A 19,248-nucleotide genomic window follows, 5' to 3' on the forward strand; every position below is an offset into this window, starting at 1 on the left:
CGATTTTAGCAGGAGTTGAGAGGGAGCATACGTGCCCTGAGGAAGTGTCTGCAATGATGGATGGGGTTTGTTTATTGACAAAGCAGGGGAGGCTTATGTGCTTTGAGGAGATGGCTGTGAAAGATGGTGCATACGAGTCACGCCTGCAACATTTGATATTTGCAATTAAAAACCTTGTTACATCGTCTCCATGATGCCTCGACCGAGTTGAGAGAGTCTGTCTTTACGCTTACTACGGGGATTGTGCTGGAGAATCATGTACTAGACTCAAAGCAAAAGCTACATTTACTCTTCGCAACCATTCCATCAACTGGTAAAGCGGACAAGACCCGGCATCGAGCTACCTTCTCAATTCTACCCCCAAGTATGATTGACTAAATCAAGCTGCAGTATCTACAGACCAAACTTATGACGACTGTTCTCTATTGCTCAAAGACACCCAAGCACGACGTTGTTATCACATTGGAGATGATTGATTCGGTCATCTGCAAGGCTGTCTTAGAATGCTGCTTCGAACTCCAAAAGATCGGCCTTCCCGCGGAGATCTGGCTGACTTAGCCAGCATCCTTAGAAGATGTGCTGTGCCATGCGTTACAACGCACGAGAGCGCCGAATATGAGTCTTGATTGACCATGAACTCGTCTCCTTGAAGGAAGTTGCCTTTATCCGCTTCTCGTTCTGTACAGCTTCACCCCCATAGTATTAGTAACATTGGAAGCATAGGTAGTACTAATTTCTCTTCTCAATCGTTGCTTACACTGCTTTCACGACAGGAGTTGATGGGGGACTGGTAGAACGTGGCATCTACATTGATTCTTGAGCCGCACAGATGGCGTTCCTCCGTGCCTTCGTTTGGTATCACTCTTAATATGCTTGAAATATATGGCATAAAAAGAGTCCCTTTGGGCAGCTTGGGCGTCCCCCGGGCGACCTGCGTGATGGAGTTGTGGAGTTGGCGTTGGTCGTAGTCCTCGTCCCATGCATCGAAGCTCTGCTGCTGCTGATGCTGCTGATTCGGTTTTCTAGAACAGACTTAGAGCAATTCGACCAGGCCTTTGTTGTTGGGTTGTCAATGGTAGATCATGACGGGCCGGCGGATACTGGCACGTGTATTTGTTCCGAATTTCTCTTGTAGTTCAGGAGATTGAATTTTGGATTGCTTTTCGTACTATCGATTCTGTGAACCTGTGTGATTTTGCATCTGTAACCAGATTAATCGCCCATAATCGTAGAGACTACAACGTTCGAAATGCGAGACTCTTAAGAGCACCAGCATTGCTCCCTTTTCTGGCATGATGGCCGAAAAGCTGAGATGAGGCCGCTGAGACCTTTTAATGAAGTCCTTAAGATCCAATTGCGTGAAAAAAGGAAGTCAAAAGCTCTTTTACATCCTCAAGAGTGGGAATATCATCAATTGTAGGGAGGCAAGGCGGAGCCTCCGCCTCTAGGCTGGAATCATCAGCTGCGAACAAGTTCGTGCTATCGTTCATCTCATCGATGTGGAGCAGGATGTCATGCGCGAACGCGAGTAAGCCTGGTGGTTGCTCGGAATATGCATTTTGGCACTTCAAATGTGATGGAGTGACATTTGACAATGCCAACATTGCAGCTGTACTCGCTCTGGAGACGTCTGCTTAGTACAACTTCTACCATTGCGGTAACAGACTTCTAAGCGGCTCGGATTTCGCTGAATATTTCTCATAAGCCTCGTAAAAATCGACAGAGTACTATTAGAAACGCGTAAATCTAGAAACATCTTGATTTTCTCGATTACCACTCTCCGGCCGGTTGTTTTTCGAGCTTCAAATCTTGGCAGAGAGGACGAGGCCACCTCCTCCTCGGTCGCAGAGGAATTTGTCGGTCTTTCGCTCGCAAGAAGCAATGCGACATCATAGCCTTCATTTTCTTTCGCAAGCCTGGAATGATCGGGATGGCTGGAGATTTTTTCAAGCTATTGTACATCGACAACTCAGTAGACGTTTTGTATACAAAGTGGAAACAACATACTGTATTGCCTATGAATCCGAGCTTTTTTTCTTTGTTATTGAAAAGAGACTTGTGGATTTGCGATTTGTTTGAGTTCGTTTTCTCGGAGGCAGGCATAATTGTTGGTTGCATGTACACGCGAGGATTTTTATGGGAAGATGAGGAAGTAAAGTAGTTCTGACGCGTAAGGAAAAGGAAGGTTAGCTGGTGGTGTAGTAAAATTGACCCCATTTCCATTACTCCGTGTCAAATACAAATGGCCAAATCTGCCATTATGGCCTGCCCTAAACGGCGGAAAGTTCGTTCAGCTTGGCGTCAGTATGATTGACAGGACGAACTTTTGGAATGGATTCGCCGGTAAGAATGCTCCACTGTCCAGGTCATGAGCTTTATCGGACAAGAAGAGTGGAATTCGGGGAAGTCTGCAACACTTTATTCTCAAGGTCGGCATAGATTGTGCTATGAGGAATGGTATCAATGCCGAATGACTGCTTGTTCGAGTCCTGCTTCGTCACAGGCGTTCTCTCAACGGAGACCAATTGTGTTTTATTCGACCTGATGCACTATGTGCTGCCTTCACTTTCTTGAATGGGCTTTGCAGATCATATCTGAGTCCCTTTGTGGCAAGCTAAGTAAGAGCATCTTTTCGCATCTGCTTTCATCCATCTATTTGTGTCTCGTCATATGTTGTGTTTTGACTCTGCGACAACGAGCCAGTCATTGTCCCCTTGAAATTCCTCTCTCTCTCAATATAGAGGGCGACGTGATCGATGTGGTGTCTGCCGCTGCGTGTTCCAGACGCCAGATTCCATAGTAATTCTCTTTATTTTCGTAGTTGCATTGACTTTGTAAGATCAACAGCTTGCAATGATACCTTCTCGGCTATGACCGCATCAGCAAGTGCAGTCCTCGCAGCTGTCAACAGTGAAGTGATAGGAGACTATGCATTAGTCTGCACACTACTGGCGGTCAGTTCCTCGCGCCCTCCGGAATGAAATGCCATCGTTGTCCTGCAGAAGATCTCCTTGCTTGGGCCCTGGGATAATCAGCTTCAAAAAGCTCGAAAATTTTACCACTGAGATCATATGGCGGGCCGACAAGATTTTGTCATGAATAAAGACTTATCAAACCCCTTCACAACGCTCACGAGGGAAACTTTGGGACTGCAACACTTGTGCAGACATATAAGAGTCATCACACGAGGAATTTAAATTGCCTAAGCTTATGCTCTGACCGGTGCATGACCAGAATCGTCTGACATACTTGCTGGATCGCCCATCACGGCATCTTGTGGGTATTTGGCTTCCAAATCAATCTCGTCTTTCCGCACATAGACTTTCGGGCACAAAAGAATCCGGTATATGTATCGGCAAGCTGTGTAGATATCGCCATGAGAGGGTTGATTCTTCTGCACGTGTCTGGGCAACTCAATCAAAGAAGAGGTAGTATTTCCACTAAGGTTCCTTCGAAGGATTTATAAATTCAGATACGAGAGACTTGTAGTGATTTGAACGCAGGATCGGTGGTACACTCTATGTACCGGAGCCAGGTGTGCACTCTGCTCAAGGACTCCCATTACTTCTGAGTGTGCACACCTGACTTCGGGGCCCATGTATTGCCTGCCCACAAATTTGAAGCACAGATCATGCCGTATAATAGGACTACGGCAAATTGCATTCAAAGAGACCTTGAGTTCAGGCTGTTATCCAGCCGGCAGACTTGCAAGAGCGGTCGACGTCGATATCTTCAGAAAGAATTCAGCGGGATCACTGTGCCCAAAAGTGGCAGAGAGTTCAAAGCCTGGTTCCATGAAACTCTTGGTGAGCTCAATCGCTCAATGCATACTGTCATAGAATTTGTATGAATGAACCTAGTTAAGAGCGAATTATTGGCAGGAGCAATTTTGAGGATCCTTATTCCTCTCACGCCTAACAGTATATTCGACATTACGATCCTCGTCAGCATTGAACACTAGGACTCTCAAGGGCAGTGAAAGATCAGCATCAACGCCGATTTAGAAATTTGGTGCGAAGGAAGTCGAAATCCCGAGGACAATTGAGATGCTGTTTCTCCATTTCGAGGCCAGTCCAATGCAAGACTTATATATCAGAGAAGCAAGAGTGTATCGACGAAGGATGCATATGTAGTAGAGCAAATGGTCCTTGAAATGACTGTTCTCGTACTTTCTCGCAACTCTGGTGAGTTTCATTTTGTACATCGAAAGATAGGAACGACTTTATATAGAGACAAAGTGGGTGAAATGACAGAGTAAGGGAGGGAGATGAGAGGACAGAGACTCAAAAGTCATAAAATATCCTTCACACTCGGAGCCATGTTAGAAAGCGGAACAAAGGTAGTAAGGTGTTTCACCGCATGATCTCGATTCTGTCTCTCGCTTTCCCCGATACAATCTTGACTATTAGTCAAGTGCTCATAGTCGCCAAACTCACACCACGCAAGAAGTCTTTTTGCCTGAGTCGAGCATTTTTCTGCCACGAGGATTGTTTTGGAAAAATTCCACCTTGGACATGTGTGCAGGCAACATTATGGCGTACTCCTGAGGCGTAAGCGCCCCATATGGACGCGGAACTGCATCAACTGTGACGATTGGGGGTTGCACAGGCGGCGAGGCGTGGCAGGGCGTGATTGGGGTTGGACGGCTATGGGTTTGCTGCCATTTCCCTCTCCGCGACGCCACGACGGTGCGGGGGGGGGAGCTTCATATCCCATTCGCTTCGAGGCAGCAGTCTCCCATCATATTATTGAATGCGGGATGACTACCGCAAAGTACTCTCCAGAGTTTTGTGGTTAGCTTGTGGTATCAATTGACGTAGGATAGCGTAATGATGGCCATTTCCTGGCTCATACACGCGGAGAATATTGGCTTCGATAGCTCTGTCATATGCGTCGATATGACTTCAACGTTATTCACAGGAATGTGGTAGTCGTCGGTGTGTTGAATTGCCCGAGCCAGAAAACATAATAGTGGCGCGCGACTCTTCCATCCATGAAAATTCTTGTGTCGGGATCAAAAGGACAATGCTCGCTTACCCTTCTTACGATCCCAGAAGATGGATACATCAACTTAACGAAGAGCTGAATCTCCGCATACCTCGCTTAGCCCAGATATCCAAAGTCACTCACGTCCATCTTAAAGTCTTGATCCAATGTATCCCGGTATGCATTGATTCAACTCCTTTCACGCCTGTCTGCACGCTGGCGAAGTTCCGCGTGGGATGTGGAACCTCCGGATCGGGCTGCGTACATTAAAGTCAAGCGGTACTTGCAACAGTATGCGAGACTGGTATTTGTATCCATTCCCCTGAATCTCCTGCAGCAGAAGACGATTCGTTGAGCGTGCTTGTGGGTCCTGGAGTCCCATACGTCGTGCCTTGTTCTTTATGCACTGATTTTGACGAGGTTGTTTATGGGAGTTGAGGATCTAGCTAAGATGGTATTATTCGAGACATCATGCTAGCTCCTCCCGACAAAGATAAAAAGCACAGAATTCGAGGGTAAATTCATCCGCAATGCCGCAAATTGAGAGTGCAGGTGTTTTGCGAGGAACCTGAGATTGATCGAAAGATAAGCTGAAATTGTTGCCGAGAGGTTCTGTCAGCTTTTTTTGTCTCCGTAAATTTCTTGTGCGACCATTTGTGGCGAGATGGAAGACGAGGATGGCAGGTTCATATAGGTGAAGTAGTGGTGAGGGAATTGGGGACCTCATGTGTTATGATCAATCTGCACACAACGGGACACGCCTCCGATGGGTCACCAAATGGAAGGCTACGTCAGTCGTTTGCGAGGCTCACGGCGATGCTGGTGATCCTGTCCTCGACCCTGCTCGGAGTGACCCACGACCACCTAGATCTTCTCTCAATCGACCATCACGACGTTTCGCTGACCTCGGACATGATTGCGAGATGGAATTCAGCCTTTACGTTCTGTGCTGAGTCTCCAGACTTATACTGCCTTGAAATTGTAGCATGAAATTCGAAGAGACTCCCTCGCGATGAGGTCGCTTGATATCTGCATGGATGATGACTACATGACTGTCCTTTCATGAAGTGGCATAGAGTGGGGCATGTTTGTCATGAATTGTAAGCAGCTCTTTGAGACTCGACTATTTGATGAGGCTGAGAAGATTCTTTTGAGAGACTAGGGTTTCCAGAGTTGGCTAGAAACACTGAGCTAGTAGAATGGTGAATTCTAAACGCTCGTCCTGAAGGTTGCTCATAGTCGCTTAATCTTGCATCCCATTTGGAAATTCATGATGGACTAAGAAAAATGAGAATCTGTCCATCTTGGATACTTCGCGATCGTTGTTCTTGCTTCACAAAATACGCCAATATGTCAGCAAGCCGCAAGCACATGACTTGGTGAGTACAGCCACCTAGCGCCACTGACAGGAGGAGTAATGTGCAGTGATATTTTCTTCAAAATCAATGCACGCTTCACTCTGTCGTCAATTCGTTGGACACTCTCGGCGGGCCAAAAAAACAAGAAGCTTCCGGACTGACTGCTTTCTCCTCAGTAACTGATTCGGTAGACCAGTCTGGTTGCGTAACGCAAGAACCAAGGATTTGGTTCTTGCCAGTGACTTCGGTTTTGTCGAAGGATTCCGATCGAGAATTTTGGGAGAATGAATGAGCGCCACGAAAATGACTCACAAAGAGACGAAGGGGCGTTGCCATGGCTGACTGTAGAGCGCCTGACTAAAGCCACTCAATTATAATTTTAATGTTAGAGGGGATGTATTGCCCGATGAAGAACTGCCAGCATAACTGGGTTTGGTGAACGAATTCTTCGTTCACCTCAATGGCTGCTGCCAAGTCAAAGGTCAAGCCTGTCCGGAAAATCACGGTGGAAGCACAGACGGAGACTGTTGCCAATGCCTCGTCTCCATATAGTAAACTCACTCACGTCCTTATTGAAGCTTGCGCGCTTGCGTGCGTGTATATTCTTTCAGGATCGTTGTCGCCGTATTCGAAATCGCTTGTTGCCTACTGGGATGACATGTCTTCAGTGCTGTAATGTCGTTTTGTATTCATACTGGGGGAGCATAGATGGAGGTTTTCAATGTATCATTTCCAATGATTCAGCGCTCAATTCTCGGACTAGGGTCTATTTTTGCGAATTAGGAGCTTTCTTCTGGTTGACATTCTTGTTTCGATCGATTCTTCATGTAGGCAATAGCCTGTTGCTCAATTGAAGATAGTTATCTTTACGGCTTGTTAGTCACTTCTCCGGCCACCAGATGCTGCGGTCTTGGGTTGAAAGCCTTTCTCTGGAGCCCAAGCCCAAGCTCCGCATGAGCATGAGAAAAGAGACAAGCACGGGGATTGAGAGGAAAGTAAACACCTGAATTCTGATACTTCAAACAAGGATATGAAAGTAAAGCCGTAAGGGTACTGCTTTTTTCACGGCGTGTTCTGCGCTAGTCAAAGGTAAATACTGAAGTCCAAACACGTCTCAAAACGGCAAATGGCTGAAAATACACACTAACGTGGGCTGAAGCCATTAAAGTATGCAAAAGTGACTTTGAAGGTATAAAGAAGGAGTAAGAGCAAGACAGGGACATTATAATCATGTCATAAGGCGGCATTGACAAATAAAGCATAACCAGACCGAGAAAGCTGACACCTGCCACCTGGCTCAACTGCTTCGCGGTGAGTGATGATGTGGTTCGCACAAGGACTCAATGTGTAATCCGGGTAGTAGTGGGCCAATTCCGTCCATTTAACTCTCAGTAGGGCATTGTGCTGGTCGCAGCAGGCTGCTTTCGAGCACGCACCACTGTGAAAAAAGCAGCGAGCTGGTTCTCTGCTCTTTTCTCACTTCTCCGGCTCTAGCCTACCTGCTGATTTTGAGCCGATGAAGGGGAAGTACATCTGCTAGTAGACGAAGACGCGTCTGTCGAAATGATAAAGAAGCGATCGCGACTGTGAGCCGTGAATTTTGTGGATGATCTCCAGGGAGTCAGTATTTGACATAGTCAAGGTCCCCTCCACTTCATTTCCTCTGCGTGAGAGCTTTTCTTCAAGAAGAGATTCAAGGCGACGAGCTTCGAGACCGTCGCAAAACCCCGCTCTATGATTTGCTTGCGCTCTTTGTCTAGTTCTGGCGCGTCTCACGAGCACAATATAGTAGTCGATCGGCACGGCGAGCCCAATACCAGAGCTCCTTCGTGTGGCTATTGAGAATAATCGCAAAATTCTGTCATGCAGATCGTGCTGGGCGCGGATCAAAAGTCGAGACTGCGCTGATTTATTGCGGGTTTCGATTTGGAGCCAATATCACGGCGTTGTCGACCACTCCCAAGACCTCAGCTTGCTCCGTTTCGATCATCAGAGCCGTAATGATAGGCAGGTCTGATATGATCGTCAGCAGTACGTGGTATCTTCAGTCATTCTGAAGAACCTTGCTCGTTTCCTTGGTGAGTCTAGAGCTGCATGGGCAGGCGGCTGAGGTGGTAAAGTAATAGCGTCTCCTAATTCTCTTCGACGTAAAGATTGAGCTGCTTTAATTAAAGATTGAGAGTATATTTTGAATAATTTTGCTGGAATTTCGGGAAGGTTGAGAGTATATTTGTAATCATGAAAAATATAATATCGTCAATGATTGACTAGCGTTCCTTGAATCATTTAAGATATGTTTTGAGAAGGTGTGATCTTGTGGGAAGCATAAGGCTGCTGCCATGACTTTGAAACTTTGGCGGTGTGAGTGAAGTCTCGTTCATGTGCATTACAAAGCCGTACTTCGAGTTTCCTGTGTTAGTTCGGGACCACTGTTGCTGTCCTTGAATTCGACAGGCCAAGCAAGATTAGCAACGATTCCGTGTAAAGCTGTGTGTTGTTCGATGTGTCCCTGGTGCTGCTGTTCTTTTGAGCTTTACAGTTGAGAACTCCACCATGGTATCCACAAGGATCATTCTTCTTCATTGACGACCTACAAAACTCTACCTGTGAAATTGTCTGCTAGCGTCTCTTTCAATATGCCTGCACCGCGATCTCCAATAGAAATGTCGTGATCGATCAGATATATCACGTCATACCTTGGTGCACTAGACCATGCCCTATTACCGAAATGAAATGGACCATGGATCTCCCATTTGTTGTGAGTTCCTAGTTTCAAGACTTTCGACGACCAAGGTTTCAATACTCTCCTCCACGCTCCAAGGATTTGCTGTATCCAATATGTGCTCAGTCTATTTTCCCGCTCTAGCGATAATGGCTCGGCCGGCGTCACTGCTGTCCGTGTCCGGTCCAGAGGAGAAGACAAGGTTTTGTTTCCCTGGCTTGTAATGTCGACAACTACTTATGTTCCAAGACTGCATCACCGCTCCGCAGCCTGCAAGACAAGGCAAGCATTCGATTTTCTGGCGCTGTGTCTTGTATGCCCTTCATATGCAATTGGGTGGCAATATCTATACGAAAAAGAAGCCATCCGATGCTCATTGCCGTCGGAGCTACCAGACGCCGTGAAAGATGAGACTCTGATCCTGCAATTGCCGACTTTGCTGCGGCAGGCGAATTCTTGACTTCCCTAGAAAGGTGGTCATTGCTGGTCTATCAAAAGCTCGGTCACGCCTTCATGCTTCTCTGATATCGCTTACTGCACGACTAAGAAGAAGATAATGCCGCCGTGCTTATTTCACTGAGCCAGGAGATAGGAGGCGTATCAAGAGATTCTGTTTTTGTGTATCCTCGCCGTGGGTTGCCTGGATCTGGTACAATTTGTAAATGTCGTCGTCAGTGTCAATGGCGAAGGAACGTTAAACAATCTGAGATCCATCGATGTCATGGGTCCATGAGTCGTAGAGCCTTCCAACTGCTCACTCCTATGTTCAGAAGATTTGTCAGTCGTGCCTAAACCTATGTCTTCGTAGAAGGCCCCACAATGGCCACTGTATCCCAGCTCCGTTCCCAAGCAAGTCAATACGACCCTAGTCCAGGTCTTCATTTTGGTATTGCACACAGATTTTGAAGTAGTCAACGACTAAACACATTGTGCTCATTGCAGATATCACTGCTTGTTCCTACCAGTGATCGTCAAGAAAGCTCACTGAGAAGCTAGTCTTCACTCAATAGGCAAAGGCCGCAGTCAATAATCTCGTCCAAGATTCTGTGCTGCGGACAACCTGTGTGTCAAGCCTCTTTTTGTCTTGCAATGACTAGATCAAATTCCATCTTGTCCCTTGTTTGGTTCGAATTTTTTCACACCGTCCTCTTCCTTTGTCTGCTGGTCGACCAAGGCTCTCGACGTGTCGGTTCGCCATCCTCTTTATTTGGGGAATCAATCCAGTCATCCAGATATACTCCTTCTGGATGTGCCAGAAATCGCCCAACAGGGTCGGCGGACCAGTATGTGATTAGTGGCTGGAGTGCAAATTTTATTGCATGTGGTCGTTGTTTATTCTCCAATGCAACTATTACAGCGTTCGTCTTCTCTCTTGTTGTAAAGTAGAGTTCTCGATAACCTTTGTGACCTATATCGTAGCACCTTACGTTTCGAATCATTTCTTTTGGCCAAATATTAAATGGGTGAAGGCCATATTTCTTTACAGGATCAAAAATGGCTATGTTGTTTTCCTTGCGATATAGATCTCGGTATGGCTCTGTAGAGTGATTGTATCCGTCAATTCTCGAAAACGGGATATCGCGACTTGTAGAAAGAATCTTGATAAGCATTTCCGACGTGGGAGACTAACACGTCAATTCAATAATTTAAAGAATCTCAGTCCAAGGCTTTTCAAACACAAACAGCTTGCCCTTAAAGACTCGCGAGGCATATACCTTATCTTACCAAGCCCCATCAGGGGCCCAATGAATCAGGCCAAGTCGCTGCGGGTCCTTAAGGACGTGAAGATGGAGCCAAGTATCAAATGCCTGGTATTGTTTCAATGGTGTTGCTATGCTTGGACATTGTATTAAGCTCTTTCGGTCATCACCTCCGGTCCACTGGAGAGAGGCCAAGAAGCGATTTCTTCTTTCGAATTCATCATTTGGATGACTCTTCAGGTCAAAAAATTGCCCCCAACCACAATGGTCTTAAAGTCCATATCAAAATCCAGTGTGCGGGCTAGGGCAGTCTGGTGAGAATGGCGCTGTGTATAAGAATCGGCGCCTTCATCACCGCACAGCATATGTAAGCCCCGCCACCACGAGTATTAGATCCCTGAATGATTCTGTTTCGGAACATGACCATGTCTATCAGTATTTCCTGCTTTCACTTCAATGTTGTGAGAATCACACATTGAATTTTGAATGGCATAAAAATTAGGCCTAGCGACTACGATGAAACGGCGGCTGTGTAGATGTCCTCATCCTCTGCGATGACAAAGCATTGACTTGGATCTTTCGGGTGGTCGAATTCTAGTTTGTCAAATTCAAGGTTGAAAGATAGCTTTGAGGAGGCAAATGCGATAAGTAGAGCCATTAAAAAAGACGATTCGGAGAGCGAGGACTGTGGAGATTGCGCGTTGCAGATCTTTGTCAAGACATCGCTTCTCTTTACCTGGTGATCACCTGCAGTAGTGACACCTGTAACAGCAACGGCGTGGGAGTCTCTTGATGCGGATATAGTTAGGATCATCGTCTGGATGCTTGACGCCTGTCCTTCTTGAGTTGCTTTTCCCGATGGAAGTTGCCGTCGGATCCAGTCGCTGGGTTACAAACCCCAGAAGCAGACACTCATTAATCGGCATGCTGCATCACTGGCCATTGAACAGTCACTTCTGACGCTTGACATCTACGCCTGATAAATTCTGTCCCCAAATGAGTAAGACTGCGAGCTATCAGAGCTTTTCTTGCGGTGATTTGCACCATTTGAAAACTCGAGCGACAGCCACTTCTTCTCCCCCGACTCTTATAGGTATGTATGTCGCATTGATATAGCAGACTGCATATTTGCGAAGCCCATGCTAGACTTTTTCCAATTCTAAGAATCCTGAGAGACATAATCATTTTCAAGTTAGATATCTTCATACGTACTCTTCTCGATAAGTCCGTGTTGTGCTTCGAGAAGATGAAGTAAGTATGTTTCTGAAAGTTCTCTTGTTGAGATATCAGTGTTTTCAGATGGCAAGAAGTGATTGTGTGTTTTCTAGAAGCGGAATGACGGGATTGTGTGTTTTTTGGCTTGAGGCAGCCGAAGCCCCAAGATCCCGGACTCGAAGCTCTCGGCCAGGACGTAGTCGTATATTTGCAATCGGTTCTCGACTGGCAGCGTGGCCAGATTGCCGTGGCCGGACCTGATGATACCGTCTGACGCCGCCACCTTTTCGATTGCGCCTTGCGCGAGGGTCGAGCTTGGGGATTGAGATGGGTCATCGGAACCGACCAGGCCCTCCGCTTTGATGGCACCCGTCGACATGATGGATTCTGTCGACACCAGGACGGGTTCCGTAGACACCAAGAGTTGTTGGATACGTGTCTGTGTCGAGGAAATTCGCTATTCCTAATGCCACAAGTTCTTCGTTCTGACTGATGAAACGGCGACTGACCGCAGCATGTTGGCCATTATTCTTTTTTGCGTAAATTCAAATGTTTGCGAACCAAAAAATCCGATAGTCACACCAGTTAAGACCGTTCAAGCCAAACGGGACTACTTGTAAAATTGACTGCGATTGTGGCCGCCAACGACACTTTAAGCAAGGCAGACCGTTAGCGAATTGTTGTTAACCTCGTCATTCTCACTCGACATTGCTCCTCCTAACTTGCAGCGATCAAAGGGTTCAAAGGGCCCCTGGCAACTGAGCGATCAAAGAGTCTGTGTCTGCTTGAAGTGGCCGTGTGTGACCGTCCACTTCCGCAGAATTTGTCCGCAAGTGTTGACGACAAGCTAATGTCTGCGACGACATTGCTGGTTAGATCTTGCCAAGTGGCGCGGTACATCCTTGCGAGCAAGTACCTTCCTGCATCGGACGGTTTTGTTACCAGCAATGGTCTTGATATTGAGCCAACTTCGACGAGAACCATTTCTAGAGCCATCATCAGTCAATCGTGCAGAACACGATCGAAGCTGATCATGTGTCTTGCATCATTACGAAAACCGAAGCGCAGAAACAAAGCGCTTCTTGCTGCTGTTGGTGGTGCTTTTGCGGGAAGTTATCCTCCTGAACATAAAAAGCGTCCTTGTTGACCGTCATTGAAATTGCCGCCCAGATGGATCCCACGAGGAGACTTGACTGTCGTGCTTGAACAAGACCTGCCAGCATTTTGGTGACATATGCGAAACCAGGCACGTTAATTGAGCGCCAAAGAAGATGTCGCACTGTGAGTAGCCATGACTCTATCTTCTTTGAGTTTCTCTTGGTTGGGGCGTGTCCTTGGTACGCGGTTGACTCCGCTTGCGACAGATCTTCCGAGGACAGGAATCGGCTGACAAGGGTTTCGTCGGGTCTGTGTGATATGGAGATCACGGACTGGTATTACCATGTTGGGCAAAGTACAAAGCGGTCACTTGCGGGAACATGTCTGGTCTCGTCAACTGTGTAGCTCAAGGTTCAGAAATTAGAGTCTCAGAGATGAAGTCATACTTTGCCTGGTAGTCGAGTATCGGCGAAGATATCGCAGCCACGCAACTGAGCTGAATTGCGCCGCGAAATTGATCAGAGATAAATGAAAGATTATGCTTTGACTGGATCATCCAGGCCAAAGTAGAGGGTAGATCCACTCCACGTATTTTGTTAAGAAAGCAAAATCGTGAACATCTGAGAACACATTCAATTCTGCGGGCTTTACTCGGAGTGTCGTCAGCGTTGCTCGGATCATTGAACTACTCATGGTCTTCGAGTTCAGTGACTCGTTTCCGCATATGGATATCGAGGTTTTCTCTTCGTTCTTCGTTCTTGCAATGCGACATCGATCTGAATGACGCTTGTGGGTACCTCTTGGTGGCACCTAGTCAGAAAGGAGCAAAAAAGTATGAAAAGACTAATAGGTGGGTCTCATGTAAAGCAGGTGCAGGCACGAACCCAATGCACCGTTGGGTTTTCAGAATAAGGCTGAGGCCGATGATCAAAACCTGTAACGAAATCTCATAATTCAGATGAGATTGCTGGAAACTAGAAGGAAATGGACAAGACGGTCTCGGTCTGAAGTAGAGAATGTAATGCATATATATTTATACTACGAGAGTCCGAAGATGAGGGACTGGATGGAGAAAGAAAGAGTCTTCGAAGAGGAGCGACGTTCTTATACTTGACGGGCGGGTAATTCAACTTAGTTTGAGGTGAAGAAAACGATTCAATTTCAGCAATGAAGAAAAGTTGTGGCCAAGCAAAAGCAGGTGAAGGATCAGAACGTAGGAAATTTCTTGAATTTGACCCCTGCACCTTTTTTCACACGGGAGATAGATCGCGGTAGGCAAATGGAATGGAGAGTCACCCAACTTGGATGAGAAGATACGGATAGCCTGCCCATGATGTTCTGCACGCCTTTTGCCGACGTATGTATACCGTATGACCTGTCGTAAAACGTGCATCCTGCTCTTTCTCGTATAATTGCATCAGACACAAAATGCCGGAATCCAACGCTTCAAAGTATGATCTGATTAATTCCATATGTGCACGTCGGGGGGCTGGAGAGCAAGAGGCGAATTAGTGTGAAGGCGATCGGCGTGACTCAGAAAATTGAAAAAGAGTATTTTCTCAGCGTGAAGTACACATCATTCATTACCAAGGGACGTGATAGAAAATTCCTAGACTTTGAGTAGCCCATCAGTGCCAGCTTTGAAAGGTGAATTAGCCCAAGGCTGAATCTGCAGGCGAATTTGTAGTGAAGGCGAATTGGCGATAAAGACCACAAAAAGCCAAGCCTAAGTTGTAATATATGAAAAAGACAGAATGTAGCATACAAATGCAAAATAACAAGTGTTTAGGAAATGGAATCCCCTGCGAACAGTACCGTGCCCCTTTGTTAGTCGATCAAACAGGATCCATTGAACGATCAATTTAGAGAGAGCTCGCATCAGATGTTCATGAGTGTTCTCACGAGTCCTGTTTGCCGTTGTCATAAGCAGTCAAAGCGGGAGTGATATGGTCGGGGATTGCACACCATACCGATCTTTCATGGCTGCAATCGGTAGCGAGTAAATCATATGCTGCTGTCCAGCGTCTTTTAGACCATCTAGAAGTGTGTGATCACAACTTCGACGTCTTTGAAAGTTCACTCCTTCCGTAGCGGAAACCATGCACGGGGCTGTACGATTTGTGGAATCTTTTGAGCCTAGACTGTGGGATGTACAGTGGAGAGACAACGAATTCCTCACATCTTAATGGATTCGGGGTTCTAGCTGGACTCACACAAACAGTAGGTGTAGTGTAGGAAGAAAGGAGGAGCACAGTGAATTCCCCCTCAAATGAAAGCCAAGACAAGGACCGTAACGCTAAGCCTTTTTGGAGCTAGCGTGGGGGCTCCCGCCAAGCCCTTGTAGCCGACGAGAGCGTCCCCGAATTCTCGCAGTCTCTACCACCAATACTGCCATACGGGCCTGCAGCTTTCTTTGGTGAGCAGCTTTCTTTGATGTGACAACTATTGGGGTCAACCATTTCAACGCTGATTCAGGGCCCAACATTCGGCAAGCGCTTCCTCTGTGAATCTGTGTAAGAGCCACGGGCCTGGTCAAGGCAACACCGTTGAAGTACGATGAGGCGTCACAATATTCTTCCATTCTAACACGACAAGTCTCTGTTGCAATGTCTTTAAGAAGTACAGAGAGTTTATGTCGTGATAGGCAACGGGAAGGGAGTAGGCGTCCGGAACGCTTTTATTCTCCATCCGAAGTGCAACACAGGCAGTGCAAAAGTTTGCTCGTAGCAGACTCAGACACGGCACATATTCTGTATATCTCTCGATGCGACCGATCTAGCATTGAAACTATATCAGCCACACTGTCGAGTATCGCGTGTTGCTTGCAGATGGCGCGTATGTGCGCTTACAGGAGAAACAACACTGTGGCTGAGCAAGCCGATCTGAGGTAATAGACAAAACTTCAACTCTTACAAAATTCAACCCGAATGCACAAGGACCAATATCTCATAGAGCTGCATCAGCCGCATTCGCTTCCTGCCCTTACATAATCTTGACTCGCACGATGCGAGCTTTGACCATTTTGTGGATTTTTAACCTCCTGCAGCTGCTTACCGCAGCCTTCTTACCTCTCAACAACACTGTAGAAAGCCTAGGAGAGAAAACTACCGCTCCAAAGGCATCTGCAGTACCCCAAGTCGGCAACACAACAATATTCGATCCCGACACCCACATTTACTGCTACAACTCCTTCCCACACCTACATTTAACTGAGTCATCTTGCTATGAGCTTTTTGATGCTCTCGAGACCATACCAAATCTCAACGAGCAACAGCTTGTCAAAACCGAGAACTTTCAGCCACTACGCTATTGGGACAAAGACAGATGTAGCCTTTATCTTTACACCCAAACAGACCAGGGTGTCGACAAATTCTCGCTTGCGGATTGGTTGAGGAAATTGCGAACAATCCTGAGGTATCTCTCATATCTTTTGGTCTCAGTGTCAGTATGACAGGTTGAAGACTGATGAAGATCTTTCTAGATACTGTGCCGAAGAAGGGAATCCTGGGCTTGGCGGTTATGCTTCTGTCGGAGAGCGCGGTCTCTTCAGGGCATTCGCTGAGAGGAATTTCTTTCAGGGTGAAGAGGCATCTGGGAATATCAACATTCTTTAGGAAAGCTTCTGGATTATGGCCGCACTGTATTGGGCGTCAGACCTGCCACAATTTTGTCACTACAAAGTGTGCGGTTGGTGTTGAATAGATGCACGTGAGTAGAGTCAGGGAATCCCTTGTCTAATTCTCTGACATGGCGCCAAAGACTTCAAAGTTCTTTGACAATCCCCAGGATGTACTGAAGTCCAATAGTTTGCGGCAAAATTACAGACTCAGCATGCTTCAACAGTTGGGTTGCTTTAACGGCAGCGCACCAACACGCGACATGAGACATCGCACCTGGCTGTGCTGCACCAGACCTTGGAAACAATAATTGCAATACTCTTGTATTTGAATCTCACATGCACCTGAAGAGCGTGGACTTGCATCCTACGCAGGAATACTTTCTTCCCTTAGCGAATTACCAGTGCAATTTGCGCAGCGCTTCAGGGAGTCTTCTCCGAAGAGGCCTCTCTACTCAGTTCCCCCCGGGACGAAGTGCACGAGGCTCTGATCAAAAGACCTCTGATCTATCTCCAGGAAGTATGCAATTTCCTTGGCTGACGAGCAGTCTATTGGCCCTCCTCACCGGCGTCAACTCTCTGGACATCAACTTCACTACATCAGATGACTTGCCGAGCCTAAATGCATTATCTCTATCAAAGTTTTCGCCGTCTACCTCAGCATCGTCACCCTCCACACAATCGGACGAAGTCTCTAATCTTTCGTACCCTCCATGGCCCCCAGATCGCAAAGCGTTTCCAATCACGTCCTTCCCATATTACTATAATGTTCTGTTGAACAAGGCACCATGTATCCCACAACCCGGCTATCCAGGAATAGTAATGTCAAACCTGCAAGACTTCATCCTGGAGTTCGTCGAGAGCATCGAGAAAAAGTATCCACCAAATGCGATAACTACAAACAATACGACGAATCCTGCCGATACCCCACAAACCTCCAAAAGAACAGTATCCAATGCGACAACAGGTACCGGCGAAGAAAATGACGGCTCAGGCACCATCCACCCTAGAAGTGTGGCCGCCGACCTCGTTGATCCAGAGTCCGGCGCTAAATTCACGATTTATCTCTGGCGCAATTTTTTCCAGCCGGAAATAGAAACGGCGCTGGCAGTTGCAAGTCTCCGGGATTTTCGAAATCAGGTTGGTAAGTATGGGCCAGCTGATATCCAATACATCATCACCAAGTACAAAGATGGAGGACGGGTTTTCCCTCCTAATTGCTGGGCAGTAGTGGAATTGAATATTATCTTGTTGTAAAGGGGAGCTATCGGCGGTAGAAATGTTGCGGGCGAAACAGCTTTGAAATTGGAAAAGAGCTGGTAGCCAAGTATGATATGATTCGGCTAGTTACGCTTTTAAAGCTTTCGCCTTTGAATTACTATTCGAACAGCAGCATCAAGATATCGAATCAAGCCAAGGCGTTGCCATTTCTCTCGTCTAAGAAAATTTTACATCATTGGAGAACCAAGTTAATACTGGCGCGTAGCGTATCCACAAAACGTATGAACTGGCGGAAGAGTTCCTCAAATCACAACCCCACGCCAATCGATACTCAAGCTGGACCCATCCCCTTCTCTCACATCTAGCACCCTCCCAATGTACCCTCTTCCACCTGTCTCACTACCTCAACTCTCATCACTCCATCGCCGAGAAAGTACAAAAAATATTTGACCCTCCCCCCCAAATATTTACCACACTTCTCTCACTTCACCTCCGCCTCAATTCTCCCCAGCCCTAGATCTCTTGAACAAACAGGAGAACGTCGACGAGTCATAACAAGACTTACTTACACCTGATTCTTCATCACGTAGCTCGTTGAGTAATCCACTATCCTAGGAAGTGGAATCTTATCTTGTCGTCTGGTGGGGGCTGGTGGGGGTGGTATGAATTGCTGTACTTGATGCAGGAACTGGTGAGCTTGGTTGTTTTGTTTGTGTTTGTAAATCCAACCCCAACCCAATCCTTATCATGTATGTCACGTCGAATTACACACAACACCACCCTTCCTTTCCCTCCCTTCAACTTTTCCTCCAATACCAACACCACAAAATCCAAACCACGCATCCATCGCCATCTCCTTCTCCGACCCCCCGCAGGCTGTTGATCTTGTCATGTCTGTTATTCCTGCATCAATGGAATGTTGGAGTGGTGTAATGTACCCAGGCGTCGTTGGCGTTGTGTGAAGGGATTATCTGAACCACCATTGACCATCGCGATCGCTGTTATTACTTTAGTCGGCTTTTGCTGTTCTTATTCCTGGTGCTGGTGATGTTGTTGCTGGGGTTCCTGTCGCTGCTTTTGTCGCTACTTTTGTCGCTGCTGTTGTGGTTGCTTTTGCTGCGGTTGTTATTGCTGTGACTGTGTTTGTTGCTTTTGCTTCCATTTTTGTTTTTGCTTTTGCTGGTTGCTACTGCTGTGGTTGCTGTGGTTGTGGTTGCTGCTGTTGTGGTCGCTATTGCTGTGGCTGCTGCTGTTGATGTCGTTGCTATTGCTGTGACTGTGGCTGCTACTTTTGCTTCCACTTTGGTTTGTGCTTTTGCTTTCACTTTTGAT

General features: G+C 46.7%; 2 protein-coding genes across 2 annotated transcripts; both read left to right on the forward strand.

The window, feature by feature from the left end:
• Positions 1-16,083: 16,083 nt before the first annotated feature.
• On the forward strand, positions 16,084-16,693 carry KY384_006232 (uncharacterized protein; the record flags this gene model as incomplete). Its single annotated transcript, XM_044814728.1, has 2 exons — positions 16,084-16,493; positions 16,561-16,693. 2 exons carry the CDS (start codon positions 16,084-16,086, stop codon positions 16,691-16,693), a joined length of 543 nt encoding a protein of 180 aa, XP_044668878.1.
• Positions 16,694-17,034: 341 nt separating this feature from the next.
• KY384_006233 (uncharacterized protein) lies at positions 17,035-17,952 on the forward strand (the record flags this gene model as incomplete). Its single annotated transcript, XM_044814729.1, has 1 exon — positions 17,035-17,952. The coding sequence occupies one exon, from the start codon at positions 17,035-17,037 to the stop codon at positions 17,950-17,952; it is 918 nt and encodes a 305-aa protein (XP_044668879.1).
• Positions 17,953-19,248: the final 1,296 nt, after the last annotated feature.

This window comes from Bacidia gigantensis (assembly GCF_019456465.1).
Source record: "Bacidia gigantensis strain McMullin 20006 chromosome Unknown contig_246, whole genome shotgun sequence".
Lineage (NCBI taxonomy): Eukaryota > Fungi > Ascomycota > Lecanoromycetes > Lecanorales > Ramalinaceae > Bacidia > Bacidia gigantensis.